The sequence below is a fragment of the Halichoeres trimaculatus genome, unplaced genomic scaffold (assembly GCF_033239565.1).
Source record: "Halichoeres trimaculatus isolate MK-OKI-2021-1 unplaced genomic scaffold, fHalTri1.1 fHalTri1_scaffold_7, whole genome shotgun sequence".
Lineage (NCBI taxonomy): Eukaryota > Metazoa > Chordata > Actinopteri > Labriformes > Labridae > Halichoeres > Halichoeres trimaculatus.
Window position 1 is genome coordinate 20,548,518 of NW_027437185.1, and position 16,109 is coordinate 20,564,626.

The 16,109-nt window shown below is 41.0% G+C and overlaps 1 protein-coding gene across 1 annotated transcript in view; it reads right to left on the bottom strand.

Annotated features, from left to right (window-relative positions):
* Positions 1-692: 692 nt before the first annotated feature.
* diaph1 (diaphanous related formin 1) overlaps positions 693-16,109 on the bottom strand; it is a 115,975-nt gene continuing 100,558 nt past the window's right edge. The window contains exons 26-27 of the mRNA XM_074674182.1: positions 12,253-12,342; positions 693-2,923 (exon numbers count right to left, since the gene is read on the bottom strand). Of these exons, the coding sequence (XP_074530283.1) occupies positions 2,736-2,923; positions 12,253-12,342 (278 nt within the window). The 3' untranslated portion in view covers positions 693-2,735. The remainder of the gene's footprint in view (positions 2,924-12,252; positions 12,343-16,109) is intronic.

Here is a 16,109-nt window from a genome sequence, read left to right on the forward strand (position 1 = left end):
TGCTGTCTAAAGTAAGTGTACAGAAAATGCTGAAGTCTCTACTATGCAGTAGTTTACAACTTGATAAACTTAAGTTGAATCTTTGAAACAAACTTAAAACTCAGCAAAGAAGGTAGGTTGGAAAAGGCCAAAGTTTTAAGGTATAAACATTGTGCTACAGTGTTAATATAACAAGTGTAAAGGTCACAAAATAAAAATGAAAAAACTGTTAAACATGGTATCTTGTCCTCTCACACACTCAAGCACTGTTTTCAAAGCAGGGAATCATTCTGAATGTTGGAAATATCTTTGGAAACCCTGGAGCCATGGAAAAATCCAGGAATTTATCTGCAAAAGCAACTAACTCCACTGTTTATTCATTCCTCTGCTGTTTTTTGGCTATAAAATTATAGTTTCACTGAGTGCAGAATGTATCTGGTATTTTACTGCAGAGTGTGCAGTGTGTTTACATATGAGGGAGAGGGGGTGGGTTTCAACAGGAATTCACTTTGGCAAAGATTCAGGAAAACAACTGAGCTTGAATCACACACTCTGACATTTCTTCACATTTACACGTCAACAGATGACACGCACACTTTCAGCATCTTGCATAACATTCAGGATGACAAAGAAGGAGGCAGACATCTTAAGACATTTTTAATGTTTCTGTGTGGCAAACAGAACGACTATGTGCATTATATGTTTTTTATAGAGCAATCTGACAAAAAAAGGAGACAAGTCTCGTCTCAGTTCAAATACATTAAAATAATTAACCGTAAAAATTCAAATAGAAAACAATCTCTTAAAAAATAATGAAAAAAAGGAATGACTCAAATTAGAAAAAGACAAATATTCCAGTGACATTCTGATATCTGTTTCATTTTTGAATAATCCTCTTATTAAAGATGAAAACAGTCATGTTTTATTCTCTGATGCATGCTATCACCTGGCGCTGTCCACCTGCAGAGTGAAACAGACGTGACACATCTGGCAAGTCTCCTTGCAGTGTTACTGGATTCAAATGAAGCTCTAACACTCCACCAGAACAAATTTTCCATACCTGCTACACTTTTCTTCTTATTGTTGTTTCAGTGCCAGTGGCTTCATGACCTTTGACACTCAGGTTTTGTATTAGATGTCATATAAATGCTGGTGTTGTTGAGAAAAGCAGGCGATTCCTAAAGTGTGGAAATCTTGGGTGCATATTTGCCTCGATCACCGTTCCTCTGAATGAGCGGGTTGATAAACATCACTGAGGTTTACATCTTTACATCCTGAGCCTGGCTACAGTATTGTGTTTGCATAGAAATAAATATTGCATGGAGCGGCTGACATCATCTCGCAGGATTCCTGTCAGACATTACACCACAACATCATGGCAACACGCCTGCTGATGGCTACTGAATACAAATAAGAGCAAGGCCAGACATTCAGCAACTACTGTTGCAGTTCAGTGGGAGAGAAAGTGGGCGAACCACACAAAAACACACAAACACAGATAACTGAACACACATATAGACCTGTCTCAGCAGTTTTGGGCAGTTTTCCAGTGTGCTTTATCCTCAGCAGAAAGACCACAGAGCTGTTTCTGAAACCTAGCATTTATGACAGCATGGTCGGTACCGTACAGTAATTACAGATGGCAACATGCAGTCAGATCTACGTGCTCAAACACACACACATGCAGGGAGTTGAGCGAGCACATATAACTAAATATAGGCAGCTTACTTAAAACACTCAGATATTCTCATGCTCATAAACACAGGCATGTAAACTGCTCAGGATACATTTCGTGTGGAAACACCCTGTGAAAGTTTTTCTTTTTGAATTTATTGACGTGTTCAACTGTGGCAGAACTTCCTCCCTTCTCCTAACTCTACTTACTCTGGAGTTATTGGGAATGTTAAGCGTGTTTTCTTCACATAACTGCTGTGGGCACATGTGGTAACAGAGCTTAGACAAGTTTAAGTAAAAGATTCCCAATTTTCCTTTCTATTATCTGCATGCACACCAGTGATGACGATCCCTTATCAGGAAAAAAACAAACATCAAAGTGATGACTGTGTGTTTAACTGGTCCACACACCACCCCAGTGCAAACCGTGACTGGACAAAGCTGTATGTGAAATGACAAGACTGGGTTTCTAAAAGTTGGCACTTTTCAATAATACAGAACAAATATCGACATTTACAAACAAACACATGTCCGAAAATTACAAAGCAAAATGTTTCATAAGTTTAAAAAAAAATAAATGTGAAGCAGTCTTGGCTGGAAAATCAAGAGAAAAGTCTGCAGCACCTGCAGGATGTGCCAAATTTAGGACACTACATGTGGGAAATAACCGCAAACAAGTGTGGACCCCTCCTGAGTAAGTCTTTGGAATCACTTAAGATGCCCTTTATAAATGACAGGAGAAACACGTGGTGTACAGAGACAAAGACACAGATGATAAAAGAAAAGATATGTGCACAAACTGAAAATAGAAATCAAATCTTTGAGAAGTTGGCAAAGATCTAATGACTGACGACGGACAAGCAAGGGTTAAAGGCTGAAGAGAGAGCCCTGCCCTCATTCCCAGTCTCTTCCTGTCGTCCCTTCAAGCTGGTCCTGTTAAGACAAGCGCTAAAGAAACCTGGGTCTGTTTGCAGTAACATAATCTCAGATTGATATTGGCCACTGGAATGGCTACATGAAATCATGGTTTGGAGATGACTGATTCTGTATGAAAATAAACCCTTTTCTTTCTGATTGTATGCTTAATTAGAGCGTGTGGGAGCAGCTTCCAGTAGCTCCTCTAATGACTCTGCTGCTTCCTGTTTAGGCTCCTCCTTCTCCTCTAGCTTCGTTTTCTTGGCCGGTGTTTTGCTCGACGGGGGCTTGTCTTCCTGCATCAGCTCTTTGGCCAGGATGTTGGTCACTGCATGACCAGCTCGTCGGTGGTTGGCTGAGAGAGAGAAGGACATGGAGTAAGTAACAGAAACAAACCAAGGAGGAGAAATAAATCATGTTTTTATTATCAAACAAACCCAACAGAAATGTCAACACATGCCATAAAGCAACATATCTGACAAATATTTGTCAGCAGCCACGTACACCCACTTGGGAATGAATTTCAACTGTTAGTCAACACTGAACACACTGTCAGCGTTTGCCTCCAAGGACATCACCGGCTTGTGCTTTTAGATAATAAAACACAAAACTGATGCCCTCATTTTTTTCAACATACACAACCATGCATTACCATGACACACAGACACACAGATGGCTTTATAATGTGGCTGTGTATGAGTATGGATTAGTGTCATATCCAGAGCGACTCACGGCTAATGTCAGATTAGACTCTGGATGAGGTGAAAAAAAAAAGGAACACAGGAGAAACTTCCAAGAGGAGGAAGAAGCAGAAAGATGAAGAGAGGAAGGAAAAGCAAGGAGGGTAAAATGAAATGCAGGATGATTCATGTGGAAAGATTAAAGAAGCAGGAATGAATGAAAATGAGACCAACAAGGACAGAGACTAAGTAAGAGTGAGGAGGAATTTATGGAATGATGGGAGCAAGCAGTAAAATAGATCAGAGAGCGGAAGAGCGGATGCAGTAAAAAGAAGATAAGAAATGCAAATGAAGGAAGAGGAAAACAGAGCGAGTGTGACAGATTGTGCCCTGAGGATGATGTCCTTTTTATTCTTCTACCTGCTTAATGTGTTTTTCTCCTGCCCTCCTACACACACCAGCAGCCTTGGCTTTTTCTCCCATCCCCTTCCCTCATCCTTTACCACTCTTCACTCTCCTGTGTGGGAGGACAGCTGTGCAGCAGCGGCCATTTTGAATTATATAGGTCAGTGGGAGATTGTGTTTGTGTGTTTGCTGTTATTATATGCTTAGTGTATGTTCACAACTTTTTACTCCTCATGCAAAATCAGGCTGTGATTACAACATTGACACCAGTACAGGACACATTGTTATCACAAACATTCATGTAATGTGTTCCTGGCGTTACTAATGAGAGAAAAAAAACGTTATAATGCAAACACAGTCACACACATGCAGATGAACCATGGGAACAAAGCAAATCAAGACTCCACACATGGTTCTTATGCGGCAAAAAAACACACAAAACACGAGTTACCAAACAGGTCTCCAGCACTAGCTGTGACAAAGACACAATTGAGTCTGCGGAGAAAGAAGAGATGTGAAGATTTAGAGTCAGGTTCACAGTCGACTTGTCTTCCTCAAATGTGAGCCTCAGCTGCTCTGATCAGCACAGACAGCTGAGGTGTCAAATTATCACTTTGCTGTCTTGGAGGAGCAGAAACATGGCTCTTCATCACTCATGAACACCAAAACATGGGAACACTTTCTCTCTTTTGCAGCCTTCTCTCACTTTTGGACTTGGTATCTATTTTTGTCCCTTTCCAAACCATCTCTTACCCACAAGCTTACTAATTAGATATTATGCAAATGACCCCAAAACAGTGTGAAAGAGTGTGTGTCAGTGTGGATGTTACTCTGTGTGTATGTGTACTGTGTCCTAAAAAACCCAACCCGCAGAAAAGCTCTTCAAAAGCTGTCAACTCGGCTCCTCTCGTCTTCTCCTCCTCCTCTTCTCCCTCGAGGGAGAAAACGAGAGGGAGGAGGAAGAGCGAAGGGAATAGGAGTCAGGATCAGAGGGATGTTGCTTTGGAGGCAGCATGGGAAAATGATGAGTTAAGACAGAAACCTGCAAATTAGAGAAGTGACTGCAAACTTAGCCAAAGATTTTCTTCCTACACTGAAATTAAAATGCAATGAGACAAAGTGCATTAGCACGTTAGCTTCAGATGCTGCAGTAGATAAATAACATACAAGAGTACCTTACGGCTGAGGTTCTAAATATTAGCCGCATAGTTTATGCTGTCAGTAAACTCAACTAAAAATACAAAACTGATAAACCTTGTGATTTTGATGTTATTCTAACATTCAGTGTTTTATCAGTGCGGTTCATCAACTTAAGATTGATTCCTCTGAAACAGACATGTCTGTGACCTCTGCAGCTCCACTGTCACTGTTTTTAATTCTTTTTTAATCTACTTTCTACAAGCCCTTGTAATTTTTTTTTAACTCCAATAGAAAAAAACCTCTCTGGATTAGTCCTTTAAGACGTGGCACTACGAACTTTGGGAATCAGGAAACTAGCTGAGAATTTATCCCAATGGTCTGTACACTTGGCATGAAGCCTGGCATTTGCAGCAGTCGGAAGCAAGACGTCGGGGCACAACAAAGGCTGTTATCAGGTCTGTTTATTGGTGGGAGTGAGACTGAATGAGCATGTTTGCACAGTCAGGGGTGATCGAAGGAACAAAGAGTGTAGTGAAAAGATCATCTGTAAAACATTACACTGCTGGAGACCCGATAATGAATGACTGATGTAGGAAAAAACTCACCGTTGTTCACTAAACTGTGTAAAGGACAGCAGCGCCAAGATCCTTTGTGGAACTTCAGTGCAGCTTCAGACCAGAACCAAGCGTGAACTTAATCTCTCTGGTCCCAGATCACACCCCCCTGACATTTTAATGAGCACAACACGCATGCTGTGCTGCACGAGGTTGACATGGCAGCAGCCCTCTTCATGCTCTTGGTTCACTAAAAGTACAAAAACTGCAAAAGAGCCATGGTCTTATGCACAGCATTTTAACTGTGCCACAGCTAGCGTGATGGTGAAATTGCTGCTGTGAGATGAGCCTACATCAACGTCTCCATTTAGCAGGGACTTACACCGCCCTCCTCAGGCCACCCTGCATATCACACTGCTGCTCCACACTGGAGGACTGTGGGAAACAGTGACGTCACCCAACACCACCAGTGGCCTCTGTCTGTGTGATAGTATTGATGTGCAGGCATTTTATGTTCCCAAATGGGCTCAACTGGAGCATATGTGGAGGTAGCTGGTGTGTGTTGCCTCAGGGTGTATTAAGCATGCATGTGACATCACGACTGCTGCAGTATTGACTTGATTGATGAGTGCGCTCCTATTGGTCTAAATTTTCTCTCCTCTGAATGTGTGTGAACATCTGTGAGAGCACAAATCTTTGCAGGGGTCTTTTTTCTTCTTTTGTGGTGGCAGACTGTCTGCAGAGCTAGCGTGTGCCTCCATTGTTGCTACCCCCTTTATCTCATTGTCTCTGTTGTGATTGGCCCTTTGTAACTAGTTGCTACTGCGATTGGTTGCTCAGGAAAAAGGGTCATGACCCAGCAGATGGGTCTATAGAGAGTGTTTAGGCACGTCATTCCTCTACACACGAGTGCCCAATAAACACACACGCACACAAATTAGCCTAATGTAGCAGAGCTGCCCTGTCTGTCTTTTAAAAAAAGGATCCAAACTTTGAACTGAAAGCTTTAAACTGTGTCTGAAAACTCATGCAAGGTCATCGATCCCCTGGATCATGATGTGTTTGTTTGGGTGTATGTATTGGTATGCAAACATCAGTGTGTCTTTGTATTGGCATGCAGGCATCTGGTGTGTGCCCTTTGTCTGCATTTGAAGGGGGGGTGTGGACAGACAGGGGGCAGACAGCTGAGGACACCCCTGTGCAGTCTGCTCACTCTTCACAACCAGCACAGACACACACAGTGCGCTGAGGTGCAGGTCAAAGGTCAGGGGGCACACAGCCTCTGCAGCCTCTGCAGCCTCGTGGCTTTCTATAGAGTCACGCTGCTGCCACACAATGAGCATGAAAACTCGTTCAATGGGCCCTCAGTGCTCCTTCGACAACTTGTTGGTGACGTTTGCAGTGACAACAGATGTGAGGGGAGAAAAAAGAGAGGGGGGGACACACTTCATGTAATTCAGACCCTTTTATGCATGAGAGTGATCAAAGCTCCAAAACTGTTGTGTGAGTCCTGCTTGACATGGAGCTAATTTAAGAAGTGCTGCCACTCTGAGAATACCAAAATAACATAATCAAAACTACAAACCACGTCTAATTTATGTCTGAAAATTAATACAGGTGTAACTTTGTAAGTATTTTAACATATTTTATTCCAGAGAGAGCAATTAGTGCAACATCAATGAGGTAGTTGAAGAAGACATCTTTAAGTTGGAGTAAATAAAATCAAAGAAATGTAAATGTTTAGCTTGGGGAAGAACATTACTGCAAGTTATACTACACACTGGGACAACTGAGCAAAGTAAAACATTCTCAAATTTCACAAGTTGCATCCTCATAATGATGGATGTTACATTTAGGAGGTAGTCGAACTATCAGCGTAGTGATAAGTACATCTGCAGCATCGCTTTAATGAAAGACCAATGTGCTCTCATCTGACACTGCAATAGGTGTAATGTGATCCACAAGCAACAGCTGTGGAGTATAATGATCCATCACAGTACACACTTTCTATCACACTATGTTCAATACATGACATTTCTCTTCGTGATGTAAATTTATGTTTCATGCAAACATCTGACTTTTGAATAAACATAATTACCACCAATTTTTTGTTTTTGTTGTTCAGGCGCTGAAATATGTGAAATGAGCCAAATATTAATTTTAAGTCTAAATTCTTGCTTGTGTTGTACGTTGCTTTAGACAGAAGTGCCTGCTTAATGAAACTGTAAACTGCAGACAGCAGCTGCACCAGTGAAGCAAAGATTGTTTTAACCACAGTATAAACTTTCACATGACAGATCATGCCCATGAAGTAGCCACATATTTAAAAAAAAACTTGTGTTTTTCCCAGATAAAGACTCCATTTCCCATAAGCACAAGCACCCACTGTTGTGACGACGTGACTCTTACCCAGGTGGGCATTTGTTGAAGCAAATAAATGGAGATCAGATCATCTTTTTGACACTACTTTTCCTTGTTCAAGATGATTTTTTACTGGATACACAGTGACAAGATAATGTTTTTATTTGTAGTTATGTAGCGCTGTTTTGTGTAAAACATGACAACAAGCAAACTTTTAAACTCAGTTTGTTCTGTAGTTTATCACCAGGCTATATCCAGTGCTACTCACAGCCCGGTGTTCTGAGAAATGTCTGTAATGTGTAACTTTAGTGATGCCTGGTTTATGCCCTACAAGTACCCGTCTAGCAACTCTAACATCACCAAGCAGAGCAAATGTAACCTCAATCTCCACATTGCAGAATAACTGCTACTTGTGGGTTAGATGGAACATTATCACAAACAGCTCCGCACATGTTTTAGCCTTTAGCTTTAGCCCGTGCCCCATCACACTCCCATTTCTCTTCTGCTCTTCTGTCCTTTTTCTTTTGGACAGTTCAGCTCCTGTGTCCTCCATCACTTCAAAATAAATCCAAGAAATAATTCTCAGCAGAGGAAAACACAAACCTCTCCTCTCACTACTAAACTTTATTGGCTGGAGCAAAGTTGTCAAAGGGACTTCTACATGACATAAATCAATCAGTCCTGGGTGTCTGGATCATGAATACAGGAAATTTAAGAATAACCTATTTTACAATGATAATCTCATTTCAGATTATAGATTACAATCAGGCATTTACATAGAGCTGAGACTTTTTCAAGATTTATTTATTATTTATTATTTTTTTTTATTTATTTATTTATCTCAAACTTTAAAAAAACAGAAAACAAAAGGAAATAAAGAAATAAACATATGAGTGCAAACACATGCACAGCAACCAGTTTGAGAAGGAGCAGAATGAAGCAAAAAAGCTTATCTAGTTCTGCCCCTTTCAATACAAAACAGATACAATATCAAATTATAACTCAGAACCCGCTGACAACAGTGTTCATAAACATCCAACTCATAATACTTTCAAATTCACCATTGTATATCTGTTCAAAGCAACATTTTAAATTACTTACTGTGATTATTTACATATGTTAATAGTTATCAATGTTCTAATCCAAGGCCATGTTATCTTAAATTACCTGTATGAGTTTAGTAGTACTTTTTTATAGTGTAGTTTGAATATTTGCGTGGTAGTGCACATTTTTAAAGTGACATCCAGTCTGTTCCAGAGTTTGACTCCACAAACAGAAATGCACAAACTTTTAAGAGTTGAGTGAATGATTGGTAAAATGAAATTATGTTCACCCCTTAGATTATAGCCCCCCTCTCTGGTTTTGAATTTTTTTTGTAAATTACCGGGTAAATTATTGTGCAATCAGATCACTCGGCAAGTCCTCAAAGGGACTTCAAATAAGTTTATAAATTTAATATCCTGCTTTTATGCAGTTATACAGCAAGAATAGGAGAAAGAGAGTAGGGAATGACATGGGGCAAAGGGCCACAAGTTGGAGTTTAACCCCGCAGACCGCTTTTGGGACTTTAGCCTCTGTACATGAGGTTTGTGAGTTTAACCACTTTAACCAATCCTCCAAAATGATAATACTTCTAAATCTATAAATTTAAACCCCAAAAACAGCCTTTTCTACCACATAAACAGAGGGGATATTAACTTTTTTCTTCATTTCCAGTCCCTCAGTTATGAATTTTGATCAAAAGTCTACAAAGCAGACTGAACCTTATCAGTCTCCTTATTCATTCTCTGCCCTGTATGCAGAAAATAACCACTATGTAAATTTCTTCTAAAATAAACGCTCAGGAATCTCTACTTGCACATATGAACTGGGCAGAGGAGTGTTTTTATTCTGATGATACAAGCTGCCTCCAACCCCAGCAGTGCTAGACACATATTAGCTGAGCCAGAGTCAGGATGTGCCTCCTCCACTAAATGAAGACCTTTGACTCATCCAACCAGTGGAATATGCACGCACACTCACATGAAGACACACTGCTGTTGTGTTGATGGTGCAGTCACACTGTGTGAGAGACTGGCAATCTAAATGTATGTGAAGGCAGCAATAAGCCTAAGAAAGCTGTTATCAGCAACCCCCCACATCTATGGAGCTATTACCACAGCAAAATTATTTGTGTGTTTGTGTAAATGCATCCGCAAATGCTTGAACGGATCCACAAATGTGTAATCAGATTTGCAAATCAGAAAATATTTACAAATGTGTACGCAAATCCACAAATGACTGATTTGCCAATAATATAAAGTCTTAAATGGCTGAAAAGTCTAAGTATTTTTCCTACAAGACCTGAAAATACACACATATCATTAGTTACAAGTGAAGCGGGCCTCACTTTGACTTAGTCCCCCTCTGCTCTTAGACTTTTGAGTCATTTGAGACTGTAATTTATTGCAAAGCGGTCTACACATTTGTGAATATGAGCACATTTTTATGGATTTGGACACATTTGAAAATATTTTGTGGATTTGCAAATCTTATAACACATTTGTGGACAAGTTTACGCATTTGTGGATTGACTCAAACATTTGTGAATGCATTTACACACACAAATAATTTTGCTACACTTTGCAACACCCACTTTGGTGAAAGAAAACAAAAATGATGAGACAGGATGAGAGAGCAGACGAGAAGGAGGAGGCACTGAGACGTACAGCCACAAATTTTCTCCTCCTTCCCACCACAGACAAGTGTGCGTAAGTAAAAAGGCATCCTCTCCCTTTTTCTCTCTCATGAACACACACATGTTAAGGTATTTCCTGTTGGGAGTGTGAAGTGGCCAAACAGTATTATGGGTGACTGACTAAGCCCCCAAGTGGGCCCCAGTTCTTCTCTTCATGAAGCTCTCTTTCCTACTTTTGCCTTTTTCTCCATTTCCCCCCCAGTCAGTTTGGAGGTGAGGAGCCAGAGCTGTTTAAAAAGACTGTATAACCATCAAGGTTTGATAACATGAAAGACCACTTGTTACAGCCTGTTATTGTGCAATGCAGATTAGCTTTATGAGGGTATAAAATGCATTTAGTGGACGATAGAAACAAAGAAAAAGGAAAGAAGGAGACAGAGGGAGCGGGAAAGAGTGCAGCCTACCCTCTGGCTCTAAACTATTTGACTCTGGAGCACCGCTTCACATCTGGCTTCTATTGAGAGAGGTATTGGGTTGCACACACTCTTTCCGGGCCTCCTTTATGTGTGAATACTGAATCCACACACGAGTGCATGAGAACAAATACACACACATGGTCTATCTCTCTTTCTCTCCCTCCCCTGTTTAATGGGCACTGGACACTTTCCCACTCACATAGTTAGACACCAGTTTCTCAACACTTGATATCAAGTTACTAAATTACTACACCAACAACTTGCATTGCTTTATTTTCACTTACATGTTCCTATTGCTCCCTACTATTCTTAGTGTGCTAAACATACAAAACAGCAAACAGAGCAGAGGGAGAAAATTACTCCCTAAAAGAGGAGATGTAGGTGGTGACTGCCGAGCAAAAAAAGCCAACCTGATTACACGCCTCTCTACAAGGTTACAGACTAAACAGAAAGGCCTCAATGAGGATCAGTGCAGACAAGGGTTGTGCTCGCAGGGTATTGAAAAAGACAGTAATCAGTTTTTTGTTCCAGGAAAATCTGAAAACAATAGTTTTCATTTTCATTCTAGGATATTTTTATGTACATATTAAAAGAAAGCTGTACTTTTAAACCCTCACAAAGAGCCTAAAAAAGTATAATTACTTTCCATTCTCATTGACTGTGTGCTTACTTGTGGTTTATGTCATACTTGTGTAAGCTTGAGCTGTACTGGGTTCCTAAATAGTTGTAATATGATGTACACATCTTAAACGCTGCAGTTACATCACACTGTGCTGTAAAAACCAAATGTCTAAGTCAAGTTCTCTGTAGGATCACCCGCTTTTCAGCAGAGGGAGACTTCTACAGCTCGTATTTTCCTCAGGCTTTAGTCAGTTGTCGTAATGTTTTCCCTTTTGCCAACTCAGTGATCCCACTTCCTTGAACTTTCTACCCACACTCTGGTTTGTCCTCCTCAGTGCTACATTCATATTCCTCTTGTGCTTTTCTTTCCACAACCACACCCTCACCAGTTGTTCTTCTCTCAAGAACCCAGCTGCCCACACCCACCCTTGGCACCCTCTCTCTTCATTTGCAATTGTGCCCGCCCAAGTTGGCTCTCCCCCACTGTAACCCAGGCCAGAGAACAGCAACACGACCCACGGTAACTGAGCAACAGATGGGAGAGAAACTGGGGAACACAAACAAATCTGTTGTTTTTTGTTGACAGAAACATGGAGACGGAGTGGAAGAGGGAGTAAATGAGACCCATGTGCTACATGTGTTTTAGAGTAGCGGAGCATACCAAAAACGTGTGAGAAAGTCTACACAAACCTGTAAATCAAGTAAGACATGACACTTTGAAACACATGTATGTTTTGTTAGGATTTACAGCTTCGATTGAGTTAGGGTACCTGCTTGCCGAGGTCCTCTCTTCCTCCTGAACGCAGCTCCAGATTGCAGCGCCTCCAACAGGCCATCCATGATACCAGTTTCATCCCCCTCTGTAAACACAGCAACACAATACTGTTTCAGAAATGCATTTTCAATAACAGGTATAACATTTTAATCTTACATTGTAACATTTTTGTTTCATACACACACACACATTTAAATCTGTCATCACAACAGTGTTATTCTGCATAAATAGGACTCAGAGATATGCATACTTTTCTTTCCTGACAACAAGAGGGCGATTGGTGGTTTTTCTAAACCCTCAATCAACCTCTGACTCTGACACGCCAACACACATGTTGGCAAGGGGTTATTTACCAGCCACGTGAGCAAATTAGCTACATTAACCCAGATAGTCAGTGACCTGGTTCTATAGTCACTACCAGAGGCAATACAAAGTACTTTTAGGGTGATATAACCTCTATAAATGTAAAAACACAGCCTTAATTGAATGACACACCCACTGAGACCAAAAGTGAGACCCCATAAACATTAAAACACTAAAGAATGAGTAATTGTGGCTTACAGTAAAAAGGGTGCTGACTGGGGAGGACCCTGCTGCACGTTTAATGTTTACTTGGCTATGGTTGTTTGTTTACATCAACATCGTCTGCACAGACTCAGTGTGTGGTAGGCTTAAATCACAGAAGGGGTCCAGACAAAGTGTGAGGGAGACCTGTGTACAAGTGTGTGTGTGTGTGTAGTCATGATTGTTTTGTGAGCAGGAGTCAGTGGCATAGCTCAGCACTCAGGCAGATGGTTTTAATTATTTCCTTTGAAGCTGGATAGAGACACAGGGGTCCAAAAAAGGGGCAGTGAGGTTGTGGGTTAAAGGTTTATGTTTTCACCTCCCCCACTCCTAAACACAAACGCGCACACACACACATAGTTCTCCTCAAACATCCACACACTACATGCACAATATTTAATCCTGCAGTAAGCCATGAAGCAGATGGCCAGTGGTCTCGCCTGTCACGTCAGAGAAAGTCCATGACACACACTCCACAGCCGTTTCACAGCTCACATACACCCCTCAATGTCCAAGTCCTGGAACTGCACGGATGCATCAGGATGATGTAGGCCATGTTTTTCTCCTTCCGGGTAAACACATCTGGCACATTTCCACTCACACTAATCACATGGTTGTGCTAAACCCCCAGTGGAACCACAGGCACACAAACCTATTTGTGAAAATGCACTGGAGGCAACAAGCAAATAACTAACAACGTTGTTATAACAGGGTTTTGTTGACCCAGTGAACTCAAACTAAAACTGGAACATCCTTGGATCAAAGCACTGAAAAGTGTATTAATTTAGCTCTAAAGTGCCTTTGTGTGAGTGCAACTGCAAGCAACAATTACCACTACAGCCACTTTTCAATCCTGTTTTTCAAAGTGAAAAGAAACAGTGTTTGGTTTGTTAGTGATTAGTGATGGAGCTAAAAGAGGAGTAAAAACAATTGCAGAATTCAGTCACTTGCTGTTTATCATGTGCTCTTGTCAAGGCACATGACTGTAGAGGAACAGACGTCCAGTTCATGGTGCTATTATGAAACTCAATAAAAAATGGCCTCAAAACCACTGATGGCAAAATCAAACAAAACATCAATACAACATATTTATGGGCTGAGGCAGCTACAGCTTGTGCACATGCTCTGCACACAAACACATCAACAACTACAAGCTTTATACAAACAGCAAGGCAAAGCCTGAAGCAAGTAAGGACATTAGAGGGATTAATTAGTGTAATAGCATTAGATCATGAGGTTTTCAAGACGCTGCTGTGGATGCACACACACTGACACACATATGCTGACGCACAAACACAAAGGCTGGACAGCATTTCAAGTGGAGCAAGAGCACTCCTAATGGATGTTCACACAATAACAGATGAGGGTATGAATGGGGAAGAGAGAGGGGATCACAGCACCCATTGACAGAAAAACACAGGAAAGGGAAAATATGTAAAAAAGAAAGTGTTGGTTGAAAAGACAATTTCTGTTCTGTTTTTTTTTTCGTGGGAAGATCATGCTCCTCTCTAGCAGCTGCCTTGGTGAGACGTCATGCAACCTTCATCTCACCCTCCCTCTAACCCACTGCTCTCCTCCTCTCCTCTTCTAGCTCTGCTCCCAAAGAGACAACAACATAGTCTAATCCCTGAGAGAGCATCTGCTGTTCTTCTCTCCTTCTTCCTCTCTCCCCTCCCCCACTCTCCTCTCTGTGTTGCTTTCTGAATGGAGCACGAGCACTCCTAGTGGCAGTTCCCATGCCAGAATCTGTGTGGGCTTATAAACCACGCATGCACACACCCTTTGCTGAATGTAACAACACACAGCCTCCAATAATCTTCACAGACAGCACTGACACCTAGCTGCAGAAGAAGGAAAAGGCTGGTTCCACAGTGGTCTGGAATACGTCCAAAGATAAGTGTATGACACAAGAGGACTGATTTTTTAGTACAGCAGGATATAAAATGTGTCAACAACTTGTTGAGCAAGGATCTGATTTGAAGTCAAAAAAGCGTGTGGACTTTAGGCACTTCAGTACTTTTCCAGGCTTGTGCTCTCAATCTTGAACTCCCAGAGAGCCAAATAAAGCCCTTCAGGATCTGATAGTCAGAAAATACAATAAATTACAATGTAATAAAAATCATAGAAGAACGTGGGATTCACAAACTTCAAATGTGAGGCACACACAAGGCTCTACTGAGAGAGCGTCTGTCTGTCTGACTCACACAGGAATGACAAGGCCACAAACTACAAACACACTCTGACCTTCACTGGTTAAACCAACAACTGGGGCATTCTGTCCAGGGAGAGACATTAAGTGACAGAGGAGAACATCCAGATAATTCACAAGACATTGAGGGTATCTGAGTGTATTCCTTGTACACTCAGATCCCCGATAAGGTAAGGAGATAAGGAGGAGAAGAAGAAGCCGCTTATCAAAATAAGCTTTAACTGCCTGCCAGGATGAGAGTTATAAACAAATATAGAACAAAGAACAGGTGTGTGTATGCCAGACATGAATTTGAATGTGAGGTGTTGAATGACCTCGGCAACAAGGGCAGTCAAGTATGCCACCTGTATGTAAATGATCTCCAGCCCCTCAATGCACATACACACACACATTCATCCCTCTGGCTCTTTTATGTTCCAGTCCTGCATGCCTCCAGAGGCTGAACATGAAATTTGACTACCATGCTATCACCACAAAATGTCTCAATCTGCTAAATTTAATATGCTTCTAAAATTTTTAAAAATATATGTCACAATGAATGTGTCCACTTTGTTATCCATGGAGGATAACTCTGTGGACAATAATGCCGTGGACATTTTACAACAAAAATAGCTTTTAGCCTAGCTTTATTAGCATTTAAGCTAACAGGATTTTGGATAGCTGACAAGAAATCAACATTTTTAACCAGGCACCTTTTAAAATTATGATATTTGATAATTTTCTTCAAAAAAAATAAAAATAAAAATAACAAAAGAAAAGTGAGTAATCTTACCACTGTTGAATTTCCCTCCTCTGGAATAACATCACACTAAAAGACTGCATCATGCTGATGTGGGTGGAGCCTTCTTAGAGGTACAGTTACTTAGGATAACATGGTGGACACTAAATCCAGGGCCAATATTAAGATACCCGATAAGGTAAGGAGATAAGGAGGAGAAGAAGGAGCCGCTTATCAAAATAAGCTTTAACTGCCTGCCAGGATGAGAGTTATAAACAAATACAGAACAAAGAACAGGTGTGTATGCCAGACATGAATTTGAATATGAGGTGTTGAATGACCTCGGCAACAGGGCCAGTCA